We start from the raw sequence: 19737 nt of genomic DNA, 5'->3' as shown, positions 1-19737 counted from the left end.
TGTTTCCTTAAAATGTTTGAGGAGTAAAAACTCATCCAGGAATAAATGCCTTTGTTGACTAAACTTGTGACAAACTCTGCTATGAGGTCCACTTAATTTTGTATACTATCAGCAAAACTGTGTAATCTTGCACCAGTGTTGGAACACCAATGCTCAGCTTTCCTTAGCTGCAGATTTTTGCAGTTAAGAGAGAGAGCTGTATTTGCATAGCAGGGCCAAATGCCTGAAAATGCCACCTGCAATGCACCTCCATCCCTCAGCTCTGGTTTGGATTAGCATCTTCAAAGGCTTTGCACAAGCCTTCCACAGCCCCTGGGTAGCTCACCACTGGCTGCGGGGCTTCATCCCAGGCTTATAAAACCTGCAAATGCAAGGAGATAAACAGAGGCATTTGAGGATACTGATTGTTCTAGCAAAGGGTTTCACTGATGTTTCATATGGGAATTGTACAGTATTAGAGCTGAGTACCGGACTTTACTATTCCTTTTCTGAATAGGAAGCAGGGATAGAATAGAGCTATTTGCTCCATGAGTGCTGTTTCCACATGAAGGGAATATTTCGGATGCAGCCTGAAGTGAACAGAATTGATTCAGGCATTTTTCCAAGGTGTACGTGAGATCTTTATCTGCTCCACCTCCTTCATTACAAGAGAGACCCTCAGTCACCCTGAGCACCCCCGAGATAACCTTGCCACTGTGCACATATCACCTTTTGATGGGCAGGTGAGTGATACAAGAGCTCTGGGGAGTGGAGTCCCTAAATAGCTGTGCTGACTGTACTGCTGGCCAGCTGTGAGGTCTGGCTGCTGCTGCTGCAGCGCCCATCCCTGCCCGGATATTTCAGTGTTTATTAAGAGCTTATGTTCAAACAGTGAAGTAATCTGTTGTTATCTCCAGTGTTGCAGTCTCGTGATGCCAGATCCTCTTCTGAAAGCCCAGTTGTCAATCTCTGCATAATTCTCTCCTTGGGTTTGTCTCAGGTGGGTGATGCACTGGGGATGAGCTGCCCAGCTGGCAGCCTCCATGGTATCCCAGCACCCACTCCCACCGCCCGCTCTGAGCTTGTCCCCAGCCTTGCTTGATAAGTCCTACCTCCCAGTTTTAGACTGTATCATTTGCTGACAGAGCATCTGGAGAGAGAGAGCAGAGCCAGGCACATTTGACATGGTGGTTTTGTCATTGGCTCTGTCATTTTTAGCAGAATGATAGAATCATGGAATGGTTTGGGCTGGATAGGTCTGTAGAGACCAAGTAGTTTCAACCCCCTGCTGTGGATAGGGACATCTTCCACAAGACCTTGTTGCTCCAATCCCTGTCCAGCCTGGCCTTGGAAGGAGGGGAGAAGTGGTCCACAGAAATGGTTTGGAGTCTCTTTGAGACCACCTGAAGTCACTGTCATTGGGGCTTGCAGTTGAGGTGGGGTGGGAGAGCCTATGGGATGCCTGGAGAGTGCAGCTCTGGCAGGGCACAGTGAACCCCAAACATGTCCCATGGTGGTGGATTTACTCTGTGCTGCTTTGGGAAACCAAACCCTGCTGGGGTAAACTAAGATTTCTGGCTGTGCCTGCTGGTCCCTCCAGCATCATCTCTTCTGATGATTCTGATGCATTCTGTTTTCCACTGCTTGCAAAGCTGTTGGCACCGTACAGCCAGCAGCAGATTGTTCCCTGCCCTCAGTGCTGCTCTGCCGTGGGCCTGCAGACCTGAAGTGGTGCACCCTGAGGCATCACAGGGTTTTAGGCTGGGGAAGGCAGACACGCTGCTCTCCCCTTGCCAGCTCAGCTCCTCCATCCTCTATAGCTAGGCATCTTCATCTTATTCAGACTCCCCTTGGCTCAAGTCAGGTCTTGGCTCATGTCAATTCTCTCTTCCCATATTAGCTCAGTATTTTCCTGGTTTCTAGTATTTTAAGTATTGGGTACCTGGAGGTTCAAACTTTCAATGGCCTGATGTCTATAATTTAAATTTAGCCTCCAGAAGGGCTCTGAGCCATACTGGGAACCCAGTCCTGTGATAAAGAAGTATTGGGGCATCTAATTGCTGTAATTTATTAAAAATAATGCCTGTGACCCTGCTCTGCAGCCCAGCCACCTGCCAGCACCCTGCTTTGGGATCGATGTCAACAGTTCCAGTCTCACATCTAAAGTACCTCTCCAAGAGCAAGCAGAGACTTTGACTAGTCGCACCAGGCTGTGAATAGTGATGGAGAAGGAATAAATGTACAGGAGATATAATGGGATATTAAGGATTGACTACTTGGGTGAATGACATCAAGGGAAAGCACAAGAACATCGTGGCCACAAGAGAAAAACAGCACCTGAGCCAACAGTGATAAATGGTACTGGGACATGGTTCCTGATGCTATGTGAAGGATACCAGCAGTGCTCGACCTAAAGGCTGAAAACCTGGGAGAAAAAAAAATGGGTCAAAATTTATAGTCTTGTCAAGTGCTTGTATTTTAAATGATTCTGTGACTTTGAGGAGCTGACTCAGGATTTTCAAGTAGTGAGAGCTTGCAGTGCTGAGGTATATGTGGATATGTGATATGAGCACTTGCTAATGCTCAGCTAGTTTCTCTGCTTTTTTCTATATTTTATAAAATATTTCCAGCCCTGGCCTTCTGGTTCTTCATCTATGTAAGTGTGTATCTATAGAGATATCTTAAAAATGTGCATGAATTTATGCAAACACCTACACACACATATGTATGTGTATAAGTGATGTTGGTGGCACAGGGCAAGCAGGCACACCTCTGTCTCTTTCTGTCATCTATATCTATACCTAGACATATATACATCTCTACTTATATTTTAATCTATATAATCTATATCTATACCTTTATGCCCATACCCATGTATCAATATCCATATTTATATTCATATTTCTACCTATATTCCTGAGGAGTTGCCTACTGTCTAGATTTGTAGTCACATGCCTTAAAGAGTCTAAACAGTTTGATTTAAGGTCCAGACACTCTTCTAGCAGTTATAGGGTATGACTGTCAAAGAGCTGGAACACACTGGTCCCATCCCCATTGTACCAATTGGACTTGGTATTAAATTAAACTTGGGTTTATAAATATTTCATTTAAATGTCATTTTCCCTGATGGCAACTGAACCAGTTTGCTGGATCAGCTCAGGTGATGCTTAGCCCTGGATTCCTGGAGGGATCATCCCTCGGGAATGCAGGTTTCAGGCCAGAGGGACACCCCATGAGGGGCTGAGAGGCATGAGAAGGAGGAGGAGATGGGGGTAAAAATGGTTGCTGAGAGGCAAGTGGGATATGCCCCCCAGAGAGGCAAGTGGTGAAGTGTGGGGCCCAAAATAGGAGAGAGAAGATTTTACCACTCTTTTTCTTTTCTTCTGGACATTTGTCCAGCAGTGCTGGCGGGTGCCAGGTGGGGATGGCTGAGTGCCAGAGGCCTGCTGCTTCCTGCATATGTTTTTCTAACTGAGGAAGAAGGGAAAAACTCAGAGCTACATTTCCATCTTCATCCCTGCAGGTTCATTTGCCTGTGAATCAGTGGGCACTCCATGTGCTCACCTGACCCAAATGCACTCTGGAAAACAAAGTCCTGGGGCATCAGCCAAGTGAGAGATGGGAGTTGTTCCCTGCAGGGTGAATTCACTGATATCCACGTCCCACTCACCATTAGGGCTCAGAGCCACCAGCTTTGCCCAACCTTTGTCTCATCCTGCGACATGGTCTGACTCCGCAGTCTGGCTGCAAGGATGCACCAACACATTTTCTGCAGATTGACTGTGAAATCATATGATATCAGCCTCCTGTTTCTTGGGCCAAGACTATTTCACTGGGTAAATGGGTATTCATTATATTTCCAAACTCTGTCCTGGAAAATCCATGTCTGCTTCTCCCAGTGCCCAGGAAAGAGGTACTTATGGAGAGCAGCCTCTTCACTGGGTGCCTGCAGCAGCCAGGCTGCTTCTCTAGAGCTCCAGGAACAGATTTGCTCATAGCAATGTGGGGTTTTTAATTTATGGTGCTGGGCCTATTCATTTGCATTAACACCTGCAGCTGCAAGAGCACAGCAGAAGGTGATGTTTTCTGTTGGTTTAGAGTTCATACACAGAAAATCACTTTCCTGGATCTGTCTGTCACTACCCCGGTGAATCCTGCCCAGGTGAGCACAGGGATTTCACACTTTGGCAAAAAGCCATGCATCCCTTGCCTTGCTGAGCAGACACAAACAACAGAAACGTGCAGGACTCCTGAGACAGCTGCCTGCCTCCAGGGCCTGAATGGCCATGGCCACTTGCTTTTCTCCCTTCCAAAATGAACAAACTTCTCCCTGACTTGTTCTTCTATTGTTCTCTCAATATTCTTGCAATAAAAGGTTTGGGACAACAGATGAGGCTGGGAAAACCCAGCATCCCTGTCATTCACAAGCCTTGCTGAAGGGCTTATTTTTACCCTCCCTCTGCCTTTCCTTACCTGTTTAGTTTGGGAACTTCAACTTTTGTCTTCTACACTAATTTTCCTGGTCATGACATTCTAAGATGGGGAAAGCTCAATCATTTCCCATGTACATGAGTCACTTCACCAGTCTCCGGCACTTTCCCCTGGCTTGCTATAGAACTCCCTGACATTTATTATTATATTAATGGCTTTAGCTTGATGAAGTCCCTGGGAGATAAAGTGATATTTTCCACTTTGTGATGTGAGAGTTCATCAGTGACTTCTGATGCTGCTGTGACCAGCTTGCCCAGCCCAGGCATGGAGTGGAGCATGGGGGTGTAGCTGGGTGGGCCTGTGGCAGGGAGTGGGTGAGCACTGCCTTCAGGAAGCTCATATTAACACAGAATGACAGAATTATTTGGACTGGAGGAGGTCTTAAAGCTCATCCAGTTCCATCTCCTGCCATAGGCAGGGACACCTTCCACTATCCCAGGTTGTTCCAAGCCCCATCTAACCTGGCCCTGGACACTTCCAGGGATACAGGGGCAGCCACAACTTCTCTGAGCAAACCTGTGCCAGGGCCTCACCACCCTCACAGTATCTTCTGCATGTGCTCACCTGGGTGGCCGAGGAGAGCGCCTTTGCTCCCCACCGTCCCTGTTCCCATATGCCCCTGGGTCTTCTGTTTGCCAGGACAGGGATGATTTTTTGCCAGACCTGTTCACTGGTGCACACATGAGAAAAATGGACCATCCTTGCTTCTTTCACCTACTGTTGAGGAGTCACTCCACACTCAAAACCTCATGTGGAAATAATTTTGGATATTTCTAGTTCCTTATTAATTGGTCTCCATCTAATGAAGCAGCTTTATGCACCATGTAGTGTTGGCTTTCTCTTTCAGTTAACATTACCGACAAACAACTAAAGGGTTTTTGAAGTCTGTCTGAGCCCCAGAGACCTTGGCATGCCTCATATGGAGCTGCCTGTAGCTGTTTTCCACTAAACAGGACAAGAACTGTAACTGAGAGGTTGTTTTGCTTTCAATAACAAGCATATCTGCTTTCAAGAATATGTACTTTATGAAAGCAATGTGCCTGATGCAAAAAGAATGGAGGAATAATGGGCTCAGGTAATCAAGCCAAGCTTGATGTTAAATGTTTTATCTTCCAAGTCAAGCCAACAAAAAAATATCTGTTTTGATGTCTGTTTCCAAGTTCAGGGAAGGAAGGAGTGAATCAACAGTGAACAGCAGCAAAACCTCTGGCTTCATTTTAACAAAGGTTTTGGGTTATTTCTGCAGTTGAGGTGAAAATTGAAGTTGTGATACCTGAGAAGGAGAGAAGCAAGGAGGAGATGTCACCCAATGGGAAAGCCAGCCCTCTGATCTACAAAGTCAATGGCACTGCCCGGCACTACCACCTCGAGGAGCATCCAATTGCCAGCAACCCCTACCACAACCCAAAGGATGTGGTAGAAGCATCTGTGTGCCACGTAAAGGACCTGGAGAATGGACAGTAAGTGCCCAAAGATTTTGCAGATAAAACTTGAGAAACCTTCTAAGCTAATCTGAATGCCCTGTCTTGTTCTTTATGGTTGTTGGAGATGATAATTTAACTTAGTAAACTTTATTTTTTATCTTAAAATATTACACCATGGACAAATGACAGCTGTTCTTAGAAGGTCTTCTGTTCCCTGCATGATCTGCACTGGGACTTGTCTCAGAAAGAGGTGATGTTCCGTAGCAGAATTTCTCAGAAGGCTCTGCTCAACTTGTGCTAACAGGCCTAGACATTTTTTAATAAATGTATAGCCTCAGTGATTTTACAAAACATCAGGAGAAGCACATGGGTAGAGCTGATGGGGCAGGTCATGTGCTCCATCCTGTCTGAAGTGCCTGGCTCTTTAGCTGAGCTCATCAATTTGCTCTTTCACTAAGGATGCAGATTTTCAGATCTTTTGCAAATGAGAACAAACTTCAGCTGGGCACATTCAGTGCCCTAATTTAATATTCTGAAATCTGAAGACTGTCTGTCCCAGCCACTGTGCTTTACTGGTGCCTCTTTTCTGGGGTGGAAGTATAGGTTCCATTGACATCTCAGAAGGCTCCATCTGTATGTAAAAGAAAATAGTTTGGAATAGCTTTTGTTCCAGTGAGGGAGCAATGTAAGGTGTGTGGGTCACAGCAGGAGTCTGGCAGCTGTTTGCTTTAAATTGAAGTATTGCCTGTGATAGTATCCAAGAACAATCCATGTACTATGGGCTACTTTGTGCTAAATTAAGGGCACATAAATTTCATGGGCCATAAATTCATTTTCTTAGGTAAATTCATCCAGGAATAAATGGGGTTTTCTTTCATTGCAATAGGAATCTATGTATTATACCATTCTACAAAGGGATGCACTGGACTCTGTTGGATTAAATCTTCTCATGATGTGGAGCAGTTGAGGTTGCTTGGCTTGTATCCTGGTTCCAAACAGGACAAGGTTAATTTTTGCAGTAGCCAGGAGGTGCATGGCCAGGACCTAGAGGTTTTTCTATACAACCTCATCTCATTGCTGGGGCAGGGGAAGAGAGTCTCTTGTGGAAAGAAGTGGTTTCTTCTGGTTGCGTAACTGTGGGGGATAGAGCATGGTGGGGTAATGCTGATTCCAAGGCACAGGGAGTGGGGTGGTGAGCTCTGAGCTCTGGGTGAGCATTTTGGCATGTGACTCGCTCTCTCTTTTGTACACTTGTGTTATCAATATTCTTGCTGTTATTGTTGGTTTTCTTTTCTCATTGCTGTTTCCAGTAAATTGTTATCTCAGCCTTGTTATCTTTGCATCTGTTCTGGTTTGAAAGCAAAACCAGTGAGAGACTCCAAGTCAGAAATACAATTTATTAGGAGAAGGAAAAAAACCACAACAAAACAAAAAAGCAACAAAAAACCCCACCAAAATACATGCAATAATATGAAAGAAAAACCACTGACAGTGTCAGAATGCAACCTGACACCCTGTTGGTCCGGGTGTTGGTAGCAGTCCAAATTGGAGTGGCTGCAGTCCTCCTGGAGTGGCAGATGCGGTTCTGTTGGAGCAGTGGTCCTGTAGAAGGGTGTAGTCTTCCTCTGAAGGTCCAGTCGAAAGACCCAGCTGTTCCTCTGGGAATCCTCTGTAAAGGCTGTGTCTGGTGTCCCAAAAACTCAGATTACATCCAGTTAGGAATGCTTGGTTCCTCCCTCTGGGCAGAGCATCTCACAATGGGATGCTGTAATAACTTTTATCAGTCATGCAGTGACATTCAATTGGCCATTAACAGCAGATGTCTCCCGGGGGGAGGATTGGTTTATGGAATAGATAAACTGCCCAATTAATAGAAGATAACTGCCACACTTCTAAGAGATGGCAAATAGAATACATATTGCCTTGCAATCTAGGACAGCCTTTTGTGACTCCAATTCTCCTCCAGCCACCCACAGGTGGGGCAGGGGGAAAGGGAGAGTGAGCAGCAGCATGGTTTTGGTGGGAGCACTAAATTGGGGAATTCCATTCCTAAACCACAGCAGCCTTATTTAACACCCAGCATGGGATGGGAAGGCTTGATGTATCAACTGATCTGCCCAGAGAGGTTCAGAAACAAAATTTGATCTAAGCATTGTTGTATTAGGTGCCGAGCAACTGGCCACAACGTTGTTTGGTCTGCTCATGTGGGTGTGGTACCTCACCCTGTCGATATTTTCATATACACTCGCTGTGCCCAGCACAGTGCTCCTTTGGAGAGCAGGGCGAGGGGTCAGGATCGCTCTGGTGGTGCACTGTGGGACACTGGTTTATGACAGGATAACATGAAGGGCAAGGAGGGCCATTTGGGATGTGTATTCAGTGTTGATCTCCCGCCTTGTCCTTGGGTGCTGCCTCTGAGACTCCATTAATAATCGTACCCAGTCTCTGGGGAGCACAGGGGAGGAAGATTTTTCCCAGGGTTTTTCCCTAACTCTTTTCTTCCTTCAAGCCTGTGACAACAGCTTTTGAGGGTTTTGAATTTCCCTTGTATGTTAAGGAAAGCATGTTCTTGTTGCTAAGTCTTCCAGGTCTTCTCAGTGCAGTTCACAGCATGTTTAGAGTTACAAAAGAGATTTTTAGGAATGTCATTTAGAGATCTGCCCCAGGGGTGGATAGTCATGAGTGGCATGTAATGTGGCAGAAACAGGACTGTTCTGCTCCAGTGGTTTGGAAGTTCAGCCCTGAACAACTACAAGATCCAGATAAAGTGGGAGAATATTTGAAAGAAAAATGCTGTGGCAGTTCCAGAGAGGTGTAAAGTTATGCAACGTGTTGGGCCCTGGTTACTGATAATATCAGACAGTGCTCCATACTAGACAGCACTCTCAGAGAGAGAAGAAGCAAGGCAGAGCAGGAGGCACCATAGGCACTCCAACTGCAGCTGAACCACAGTAACAGCCCACGTTGGGAGCACTTGCCTCTATATGGAAGAAGACATCCAAGGCAAAATCCATTCGCTAAGTGAGGGATGAAGAGGAAGCAGGGCCCTCACAACAGGAGGAGGCATGGCCAGAGACAGTCACCCAATCCCTGTCCCCATGTGAGTTGTGGGATATCCAAAAAGTCTTCAGCTGCCAGTCAGGAGAGCCTCTGGTGACCTGCCTGCTCCAGCGCTGGCATATTGTGGCCCGCGATATGGAACTAGGTGGTAGTGAAACCAAGGAACTGGGATCCCTGTCCTAGGATGTAGGCACTGACAAGGTGTTGGGGGTTAGGATGTTTTGTTTTCTTTTCCTCCATAGAATTTAGTCCCATAAATTGATAGGAAACAAGAATGACCGGGTAAAAGACGTAACCACGCTCGGAGAGGAGAGCATCTGGCTGCACACCTCTTATCTGAGGTATCTCTCAGAGGGCCAGAGATACTGAGAGAATTGGGCTGGTAAAAGATGGAGCTTTAAGAACTCTAAGAGATGGGGCAGCTGCTAGTTCTCTCCCTCTCTGTCTCCGTTTCTCTGCTTGGAGAGGTTGGAGCTGCTGCTTGTGGGAGGGAATTTGCAGCTACCACTGGAGCCCAACCTAGTCCTGCTTCTTCTACTGTGGGGTTAGCCTTTTGCTTGGGATAGCAGGCACTGAACTGGGACCTTATTAACACCTACCTCACTAAAAAAGGGGCTTTCACCATCTGCTCAAGAGCAACTCTCACCTCTGGAGGTGGCTCCTGTCAAGTGTGAGGGAAAGGTTTTCTTTCAAAGATGTCAGATTCCAAAGGATGTAGCCAAAAAACCAGCACATTTGTCCCCACCAGCCAACAAAAAGGAGACAGGCTTTCCCAGGAGCTATGGGTTTCTGGAGGATGCATATTCCAGAGTACAGTCAGATTGTCAGCCCTCTCTATCACGTGACACGGTAGAAGAATTATTTAAAGGGAGGTATTGAAGAACAAGAAGCCTTGAAACAAATTAAACAGGAGATTGTTGATTCAGTAGTCCTTGGGCCAGTCAGGATAGGACAGGGTGACAAAAATGTGCTCTACACCACAGCCAGGAAGAATGGTCCTTCTGGAGCCCCTGGCAGAAGGTACCTGGGAGACTTGAGGACAATCCCTGGGGTTCTGGAGTCAGGTATGCAGAAGATCTGAGGCCTGTTATACCCCAAATGAAAAAGAGATACTTGCAGTTTGTTAAGAGGTTTGATCTGCTTCAGAAGTGATTAGCACTGAAGCACAGCTTCTTCTGGCACTCCAACTATCAGTGCTGGGCTGGGTGTTCAAAGAGAAAGTCTCTGCCATGCATCATGCCACTGATGTTACCTGGACTAAGTGGATTGCTGATCACACAGCAGGCTTGGATAGGAAACCCCAGTAGCCCTGGGGTCTTGGAAAGCATCACAAACTGGCCCTAAGGTGAAAATTTCAGACTGTCATCAGAAGAGCAGGAGGAGAAGGTGACATGTGCTGAGGAGGCCCCACCCATATTATCAGCTACCTGAAAATTAAAAGCAATGTGCTCTTTTCATGCCTTATTGCAGGGATGCACTGAACATGGAAAATTGCTGTATGGGGCCCTACACAGCGAGTGGCAGAAGGTATTGAGGAACAAGGCGGATCAAATCAGGTTGCAGAGGTGAAAGCTTTTCAGCTGGCTTTAGATATTGCTGAGGGAGAGAAATGGCCAGCACTATCTCTACATTGACTTGGGGATAGTAACAAATGCTCTGTGGGGCTGGCTGGAACGATGGAAAAAGACCAACTAGCAGCACAAAGAGAAACCCATCTGGGCTGCTGAACTGTGGTGAGACATTGGTGCCTGGGCAGAGGAGTTGGCTGTCAAGGTCTGTCATGTGGATGCACATGTCCATAAGAGTCAGGCACTGAGGAGTGTTGCAGCAATGTACAGGTGGATTGAGCTGCCAAGATTAAAGTGTTTCAGGTAGGTCTGGGCTAGCATCATAAAGGTGAATTATTTCTGGCTTAGTGGGCCCATAATGCCTTGGGCCATCAAGGAAGAGATGCAACATGGTCTCATGATTAAGGGGTGGACTGAACTATGGACACCATATCGTGACTAATTCACGATTGTGAAAAGTGTGCTGTGATCAAGAGGGCCAAGTGGGTAAAGCTCCTGTGGCTGGGGGAGTGGTGGTCAATGTAAGTATGGGGAGGCCTGGCAGATCGATTGCATCACTGCTGCAAACTCACTGCTAAGGCAAGCATTATGTGCTGACAATGGTAGAATACATGACTGGTTGGCTGGAGACATACCCCATGCTTTACACCACTGCCTGGAATACCATTTTGACCCTTGAAAAACAAATCCTGTGGCAACACAGCAGCGCTGAAAGAATTGAGTCAGACAATGGCACTAATTTCAAAAATATCCTTATAATCACCTGGACTCTGTTAAAACTTCAGAGGAACTGGGCTTCTTAACACTGGCCAAGATGTTATACCTTACAAACACAAGGTATTGAGACATATTCCGGGTCATGCAGCAGCCCCTGGGAAAGTGGAATGGTGCAATGCACTGTTAAAAACTACATTATAATGAATGGGTAGTGGGACCTTTAAACACTGGGATCTGTATTTAGTGAAGGCCACATTGTCAGTTAACACCAGAGGTCCACCAGTTGAGCTGGCCCTGCCCAGTCAAAAACTCTGTGTACTGTAGAAAGGCATAAAGTCCCCATGGTGCATATGAAGAATGTGTTAAGGAAATAAGTTTGGATCCATTCTACCTCAAGCAAAGACAAACCCATCTGTGGGATTGTTTTTGCTCCAGGATGTGAGGGCCTTTGGTGGGTGATGCAGAGGAACAGAGAAATACAATGTATCCCTCAAGGAGATTTGACATGTGAAGGTGTGGGTGGCCTACTGCCACCTGTGCAGGTGAACAGTGGCAGCAGGGCTGAGAGGAGCAGGGCAGAGCACAGGCAGCAACTGGAATTGCCTTGATGGAGGAGTGAAGAAAAAGGGGGAGACTATCTTGGGAAATACTGGTTACACAGGGAGGGTTCTGTTCCAGGGTCAAGATGTAGCCTTACCTGCTCTATGGAAAGTGTCCCTGCCCATGGCAGGGGGTAGAATGAGAGGGTCTTTAAGGTCCTTTCCCTCACAAACCACCTGTGATTCTGTGAATATCTAGATTGACTGGGGAGCAGGGAGTATGATAGATTAAAAGATTTGGAGAGCTCTTCTGGCTGCAGGGAAGGTGAGGAAGAGCTGGCTGCAGCCTGTGAGAACATACTTGGCTGCAGGTGGCCATAGCAGGGAGCTATAGCTCCTCAGCTAAAGCCAGGGCTAGGAACTGTCATTGGTCTGGGAGCTGGTCCCATGTGCATCAGCTGCTGCAACATGCTACAAATGTGACAGCAGACATGCCAACACTAGACATTTTAGGTTGAAAATAGGTGTTTTCTAGCAGGCAGAGTGCAGATCAAGATAGGGGTGCTGTGAGACGGTCCCATAGCTCATGTGAGCAAAAGGCCAAGCCAAAGGAGTCCCCTTGTGCTGGTACCCAGAGGGATTTTCCCAGAGGAAATCCCAGAGGGATTTTCTGGGATGATTCTCCCAAGGAGTGTGCTGGGGAGGGGTGTGCATGTGCATGGCATCAGCGCAGGGAGCTGGCATGAGGCTGGGGGCACCACTGCCTTGCTTTAGTCGAGTCTGCAAGCACAGAGTATGCTTTCTGCCCAACCTTTATGTCTTTCTACTACCAGCACAGCCGCAGCAGAACTGAGGTGCAGAAAGATACTGGGGGATAAACTGGTGTTACTGTACCCATCCAGCCTCCCAGCAGGCTAACTGGAGGGACAGAAAATAGCCCCCCAATGCTCTCACAGCTCTCAAGCGAAGGTCCTTTGCAGGCCAGAGCTGAGATTTAGCTGTACTTCCTGAGTGGGGAGTGGGGTGGGACAACAGGACAAATTCCCAACTGAGTAAACATCTCAGCAGGGTACAGGGCAGTGTAAATCATTCTCTGGATTACTCTGGAGTGAGTGCAGGATGGGAGCCTTGCAGGTGGCTGTGTGCTGGTTTGAAGACACCAGGTTTGTTTTTGACTCTCTCAGTTCACACAGCTCCTTGGGTAAGCTGTAAATTCTTTAACTTATCATATCTTCCCAGGGAGTTATGGGTGCCATTGAACAGGTTTTATCAGCTGAAGAATGCAGCAGGGCTTGTACTGCTCCGTTCCCCTTGTGCAGAGGGAAGAGCTCCAAGTGCTGTGTCCCACTTGGGGAGGGAGCAGAGCTGCATCTCTGAGGAGCTGGGTAGCCGAATTAATGGGGCAAAGGGCAGGTGTGGTGAGTTCTGCTGGTTTTCACCCAAGGTGGCAAGGAAATTAGGAAATTGAGCATTTATCATTGGATAGTTGGTGCAGGTGAAGCACTTGCCCAAAGTCTGGCTTGAGGTGGGTTTGAAGTTGGAACAGAAGTGTTGGTGGGCTGAGCCCTGTTCTGATCTCCATGGCTTCAAAGCAGAGTGGGATAAGTGTCTGTGTAGCCTGGGGGCAAATGATGGGATTGAGTTGGGATGTTATCTGAGAAGGAATGCACACACAAAGTCTGCCCTATTCTTCTGAGACCCTGGAACCTGGTGTGCATGAGTAGCATTTTGGAATCACCCATGGTCAGTGATTTCCTTGAGCAAGTGGGGTTTGCTATGGCCTCAGTGATGTGTTTGGCATCCTAAAGGCATCGTGCTGGGATAGCTATAGAGAAGGTCCTCTTCATGCAGTGGTAGCAACCAGGATTTCCACATAAACATCAAGCTGTGTAGGGATAGGCTTTCTGGCTGGAAGAGGGGAAGTCTCCAGGGAGCAGCAGCTCTCTGTTCCCTGTCCAGCTCCCTGTCTGTACAAAATGAGGGCTGTCTCATCAACTCTTACTTTCCTCCATGGTTAGCTGGAAGACTCTGCTCTGGGAAGCAGCTGCTGATAGTTGCATTGGAAAGAGGTTCAGTGCCTCAGGCAGACCATGGATTGAACAGAGTGGGAGTTTCAGACAAAGTTTGTGAGAGAAGCTGTTTTTGAGTCAGGAGGTACAGAAAGGACCCCCTGCCTTTCTAAACTCCTTCTCTGAGAGAAGCCTTGGTGTGGCTGGATCCAATCCTAGCCCTCATTGGCAACGGTTTAAGTCTAAGGAATTGCAAAGGTCTGATTGAACCTTTGCACAACTTTGTCCTGCAGGGATAGGGATGGCATACCAATATATTTGTATAAAGATAAATTATTTATTATGATAAATGGTTAGACAAAAAGATCTTAATCAGAATTATGTACTATACAGGATAAAAGCTAAAACTAATAGTAGAGTAGAGTAGAATAGAGTATATAAAAGTAATTTTATTAAAGCTGGAAAACCCCATGATTATGAAATAGAGATTGACGTCACTCATCCAGACCAATGAGCGTGGGCAAATCTCCTTTGCTTATCTTAGGAGTGACCTTGAAGGGTGTCCCCACCCCAGGGAGGAATCTCCACACACACTCCAAGAAGGGATATGTTAGAAGAACCTGCTATTTGTAAGGGGCAGGACTTTTAGAGTAAAAAGTCATTGTCAGTCAGATATCTGCAGGCCAGCTGTTCCAGCTTAGCATTTTATGTAAGAATAATTCACCATATCTGCCCCATCTTCCACTTGCTATCAGAATATTTAATTTTGGGGTTGATGAGTCAGACTGGATTTAACATAATTCAAGACCAAAAGCAGTGTGACAGCCCCTCTCAGTTCACCACTGACAACTTTGCAAAACTGGGTGTTGTTCGAGTTGTCTTACCCTATTCCTTGCAGAGAAACAGTGCCACTCACATTATAAAAACTTCTTTCTTGTATGTAATCTAAACTGATCCTCTTTTTGTTTAAAACCATTCCTCCTTGTTCTGTGAGCAACTGGGAAATTTCAAAGAGAACCTGAACTCCTCCACAGGAGTGGCTTGAAGGTTTGCTGGCTTGTCTGCAGAGCAGAGCTGAAGCCAACAGAGCTGGGGCCAGGAACCTGGTGCTGACGGGAGGTCACTGTGTGAGGTCCACTCTGCAAAAGCAGCTGAGGAAAATATCAAGAAGGTCACACACAGGTGTCTGCTGTCCTGAGGGATTTATCAAGAAAAATGACCCTGGGACATGGCAGGACCAGAGCAAAAACCTCTGAGGTGTGGGAGGTAGACAACAAGGTTCAGAGTCACCTCTCCTGGTTTTCAGCTCTGGGAGATGTTGTGTTTGGTTTGAAAAACTGAACACAAGCCTGGCAGGGGCCTGCGGAGCTGCTGGAGCCAGGAGGGGAGCTGATGTCACAGTAAAACCAGTTTGGTTTCTTGCTCCCACTACCAGCTCCCCCAGCAGCTGGGGAGGTGCTTTGGGCTGCCTCTTGGCACAATGATGGATAAATTAGATGCTGCCATTGAATGGCCCAGCTTGGATATGCCCCAGTCTGGGACAGCAGAGCCACCTCCAAAGCTGGCTTGGTGACAAGGAATGACCCACATCTGTAGTCACCTGAAGCCAGTAATGAGCAGGCTGAAGGAGGAGGAGAGCCTGGTGGGACTAGGGCTGTATTGTAGGGTGGAGTGGTGGGCATCTGCTGTGAGGTGGATGCTCTGCCATCTGTCTCCATATTCCTCCTCTCCAGATGCGGGAAGTGGACCTGGGCTGTGGGAAGGCTCTGCTCATCAAGGAGAGTGGGGAGTTCCACGCCGTGGGACACAAGTGTCCCCACTATGGGGCTCCTCTGGTCAAAGGTCAGTCTGCATCATGTCCTGGAGAGCAACCTAGGGCATCACAGGGCAAAGGACAGCCCCCTGACTGTGCTGCCTAGCATGCAGCAGTGCTGCACTGCACGTTCAGCATCACTTGGGCATCTTCTGGCTGGGGAAGGCATGGGAGCAAGCTGGAGTTGCACAAAGCTCCCCAGAACACTTTGCCAGCTCTGGTTTGCAGCTGCGACTGCTGATCACAGGGCTGGGCTTCTTCTTGTTGAGGGGAAAGAGACTCTCTTTGGGCTGATGGGACCCTTTCAGTCGCAAAAAGAACATTGCTCATGTTACTGACTGAAGTGGATGAGATGGAGTTGTTTCCCATCTTGCACCTAAAAATATGCATCCTGGCACTTTCTCAGCACAGTCTTCAGTCAGGTCTCTGCCCCGAGCCTAAGCAATGGCAGCAGTCTGTGTACTGATGTGCATCACCAAAACTGGGGCTGGGAGGGCACTTTGATGGAGGTGGGATCCTGGGGAAGACAGGGGAGCATCCTTCTGAGTGTCTTCTGGGCATTGCTGGCCCAGCAGCCGTGCTGGGTGTAGCAGCCATGCTCTCAGCCCCCCACCCTGGGGTGAGCCTCTTGCTGAGCAGGGCAGAGGAAGCCCCACACTGCCCTGGAGGTGAGAGCTCACTGCCCTTTCAGAGACCAGTCGTGCATTCCTCAGACTGGCTGGCACACAGGGATCTCTCTGGGACTTTGCTGCAGCCCGTAGGTGCAGGGGGGCTACCCCTGTGCCCCACCTGTGGTGGTGATGAGATGTGGCACTGCTGTGCCTCAGCAAGCAGAGACGCAAGCTTAAGACAGACCATGGCCTCATGGTGGCCTATGCTCTGCCCTGGCATTGTGCCAGAGAGAGCTGAAGTCTCGGGTAGCAGGCCTCTGAGCCAACAACTAGAGAAATGAACACATGGCTTTGGGCGTGCCTGTGCCTCCCAGGTGTGCAGTTGCCTTGCTTGTGCCAGGGTTTGCTCTGCCACACACATACTCTAAATCAATAATGCTCTGCTTCAGGCACCACTTGATCTAGGTAATAGTGGGACTTTTAAGAATGACCACGAGACTCTGGGGATGGCAGCCTCATCTGGCTAGAGAGTGAAGTTATATCCCAGAGCAAACAGCTTTGGAACTGTGCCCAGAGGTACTGGAGGACCCTGCCATCCAGGGCATTTTATTAGGAATTGCTCATATAGGATCCCATGCCCAGGTGCATGTTGAGAAAACTCCCATGTGGACTGCCCATCCAGGTCTGCACCAGCTGTCACGTGTCTGTAGGAGAGGTGTCATCTCACAGGATGGGAGGCAGCTGCAGAAGCAGCACCAACCTGACTCTGCCATGTTCCCTGCAGGGGTTTTGTCCAAAGGAAGAGTCCGCTGTCCCTGGCATGGAGCTTGCTATCAATATTGGCACAGGTGACATTGAGGACTTTCCCGGCTTGGATAGTTTACCCAGGTTCCAGGTGAGATCCTTGTCCTTGCAGAAGAGGATACCACAGAATCATGGGATGATCTGGGTTGGAAGGGACCTTATGGCCCACCTCATTCCACCCCCTGCTATGGGCAGGGACACCTTCCACTGTCCCAGGTTGCTCCAAGCCCACTCCAACCTGGCCTGGAACACTTCTAGGGGTGGAGTAGCAACAGCTTCTCTGGGCACCCTGTGCCAGGGCTTCCCCCACACTCGCAGGGAACAAATCCTTCCCAATATCCCATCCATTCCTGCCCTCCGTCAGTGGAAGCCATTCCCCCTTGTACTGTCACTGCAGCCCTGGTCCCAAGTCCCTCTCCAGCTCTCCTGGAGTCCCTTAAGGCACTGGAAGTGGCTCTGAGATCTCCCTGAGTCCTTCTCTTCTCCATGTGAACAATCCCAGTCCTCCTCAGGGCTGCTTTTGATTCCTGCATCTCTCTAGCCTGGCAGATAAGGCAAATTGTTCACGTCCAGATGCAGCAGCTCGCATTTGCCCTTATTGAAAACCTTACAAGATTCTCATGTGGTCACTTTTCCAGCCTGGCCACATTCCTCTGCACGGATCCCTTCCCTCTAGAGCATCAACCACACCACTCAGTTCTGTGTCATCCACAAAATTACTCTTTTAATTGGGATAAGCAACATTCTATATGGCATGGAGCAAATATTTTCCATGGATGTGTTGGTGTCACCAGTGGAGGGCAGTCCTCATCCAACTCCTTCCCCTCTGCAGCTCCCTTGCACCCACCCAAGGCATCAACACGTCCTGGGAACCTGGAATGCCCAGTCTGGGAGGTCTCTGGAGTAGGAGTGGGGTAGAATGAGAAACCATATGTAAGCTTTGGCTAGAAATCAGGTTGCACACTGAGTGTCGGTGTGGGGCTGATCTGAGGCAGGAGATCTCACAGCCTCGAGCTGGGATGAGCCCTGCCATGGCCTGAGCTGCTCCTACAGGTGACCTGGTGCCATCAGCCCTTGCTCCTTAGCTGTTGCCCAGAGGGAGCCCTTGCTGCTCTGCAAACCAGCACTGTTCTGTCGCCCCCAGGTGAAGATTGAGAAGGAGAAGGTATACATCCGAGCAAGCAAGCAGGTGAGGGGCCACTGACATCCAAAAATCAAGGCCAATGCTTTCATTTTTTGCTGTATGTGCATGGGGGTCGGGGGATATGTTTGTCTTTGATTCTCCGGCCTGGGCAGAGCAAGGTGTGAGTATCGAGTTGATATGGAGGTTACAAAGGGAGCCGGGCAGAGGTGCTGGGTCCTCCTTCCAGCCAGCCTCCCTGCAGCTGCTGGACACCTGGCCTGGGCTGTCCATGCTTTCAGGTCTTACGGGTGTTTGTCCTGCACTTGTTTCCTTAAGTTTCTTATGTTTCCTGAAGCTCAGAGCTACTTTAATTAGCAGGCCCATGAAAGAGGCCTCTTCCACAGCCTTTTGGCATGGTGATGACAGAGGCCACTTGTGCTCCCTCCTGAGCCCACACCTCAGCTCTGCTGGAGAGGACACCTGAGCAGGGGTTAGAAAGGACTCTCTTGCTCTGATGGAATGCAGAATGTAGCCCATTCAGGCCACTGCCATCTTTCTTTCCATGAAAGCCTTCTTTTGATGCATGGTTGTATGTACATTTGTGCAAATCAGTGGCTCAGAGCCCCCAGTGGGCCCTAAGAGCACTTGGGTTAGATCCAGAGATGTCACCTAAATGGGGACAGCACTTCAACTCCAGCTCATCTGGACGTGATGAGGGGAAATGGGTCTATTTGCTCTACCAGGAACAGATTTTGGCCTCTAATGCCCAGGAACAGAGGGTCTATGCGCAGGGCTACACTGGCACAGGTCCATGCCTGTGCTCTGGCGGATTGGACGAGTCCATCAGCTTTGGATATCAGGTGTACAAGCTCTGCTTAGGTTCGGATAAAATTCTTGACAGAGTTTCTTCATTTTTGTTTCCCTTTGGTGCAGAATTGCACAAGGACACACCTGCTTTTTCTGTTGCCCCAACCACCACCCCAGCTCTGAGTGGCTGCATGGCTTTGCAGAAGATGATGGGTTTGTTTTTCTTTTGTACCTTGTAAGGGGCCGTGCACTGGACACTGGAATGGTATTTGGATGAGCAGGGGTTTGGAGTCCTTGTTTTAGTACAAGAGTGTGGTTGTTCCCTTCCTATCCAAGCTGGTTGATGATACTGCTACAGTTGTCCCCATCCTGCCTGGCTGCCCAGGTTAATGCTGAGTAAAGGACAATTGCTTTTCTTCTTCTTTTTGGTGGTGACACAGACTCTTCAGACACAGAGGAGGATGAAGATGATGGCAAAGTGCATCTCCTTGAGCAACTACAAACCTGAGCAGCACCAATGTGCTGATCATTGGTGCAGGTAAGGGTGGCACATGCTGGGGTCACCGTGTGTCCCCTCCCAGGCAGGGATGCAGGGAGGGGGTGTCTGCATGCCCTGCACCCTCTGTCACCCCTTAAGCATTCCTCCCTGTGCAAAGGGTCACACCAGAAAGTCATCCTGAAACTTTTTGTACTACATGCTAATGATCCAAAGGTGCCCTGTGGTCCAGTTGTGGAGCTTTATAGTTCCTGTTTGCCATGCTTTGGAGTGCACCCTGAATCCTCTTCCTGCTA

At 48.3% G+C, this 19737-nt stretch overlaps 1 protein-coding gene across 1 annotated transcript in view; it reads left to right on the top strand.

Moving 5' to 3' along the window:
- Window positions 1–19508, top strand: part of LOC137465888 (apoptosis-inducing factor 3-like) — a 31449-nt gene extending 11941 nt beyond the window's left edge. Inside the window, exons 3-7 of the mRNA XM_068177892.1 lie at window positions 5717–5931; window positions 15521–15629; window positions 16996–17106; window positions 18160–18204; window positions 19386–19508. Coding sequence (XP_068033993.1) covers window positions 5717–5931; window positions 15521–15629; window positions 16996–17063 — 392 coding nt within the window. The 3' untranslated portion in view covers window positions 17064–17106; window positions 18160–18204; window positions 19386–19508. The remainder of the gene's footprint in view (window positions 1–5716; window positions 5932–15520; window positions 15630–16995; window positions 17107–18159; window positions 18205–19385) is intronic.
- Window positions 19509–19737: the final 229 nt, after the last annotated feature.

This window comes from Anomalospiza imberbis, unplaced genomic scaffold (genome assembly GCF_031753505.1).
Source record: "Anomalospiza imberbis isolate Cuckoo-Finch-1a 21T00152 unplaced genomic scaffold, ASM3175350v1 scaffold_117, whole genome shotgun sequence".
NCBI classification, from domain to species: Eukaryota; Metazoa; Chordata; class Aves; order Passeriformes; family Viduidae; genus Anomalospiza; species Anomalospiza imberbis.
This window is presented reverse-complemented; position numbering and strand designations above follow the sequence as displayed.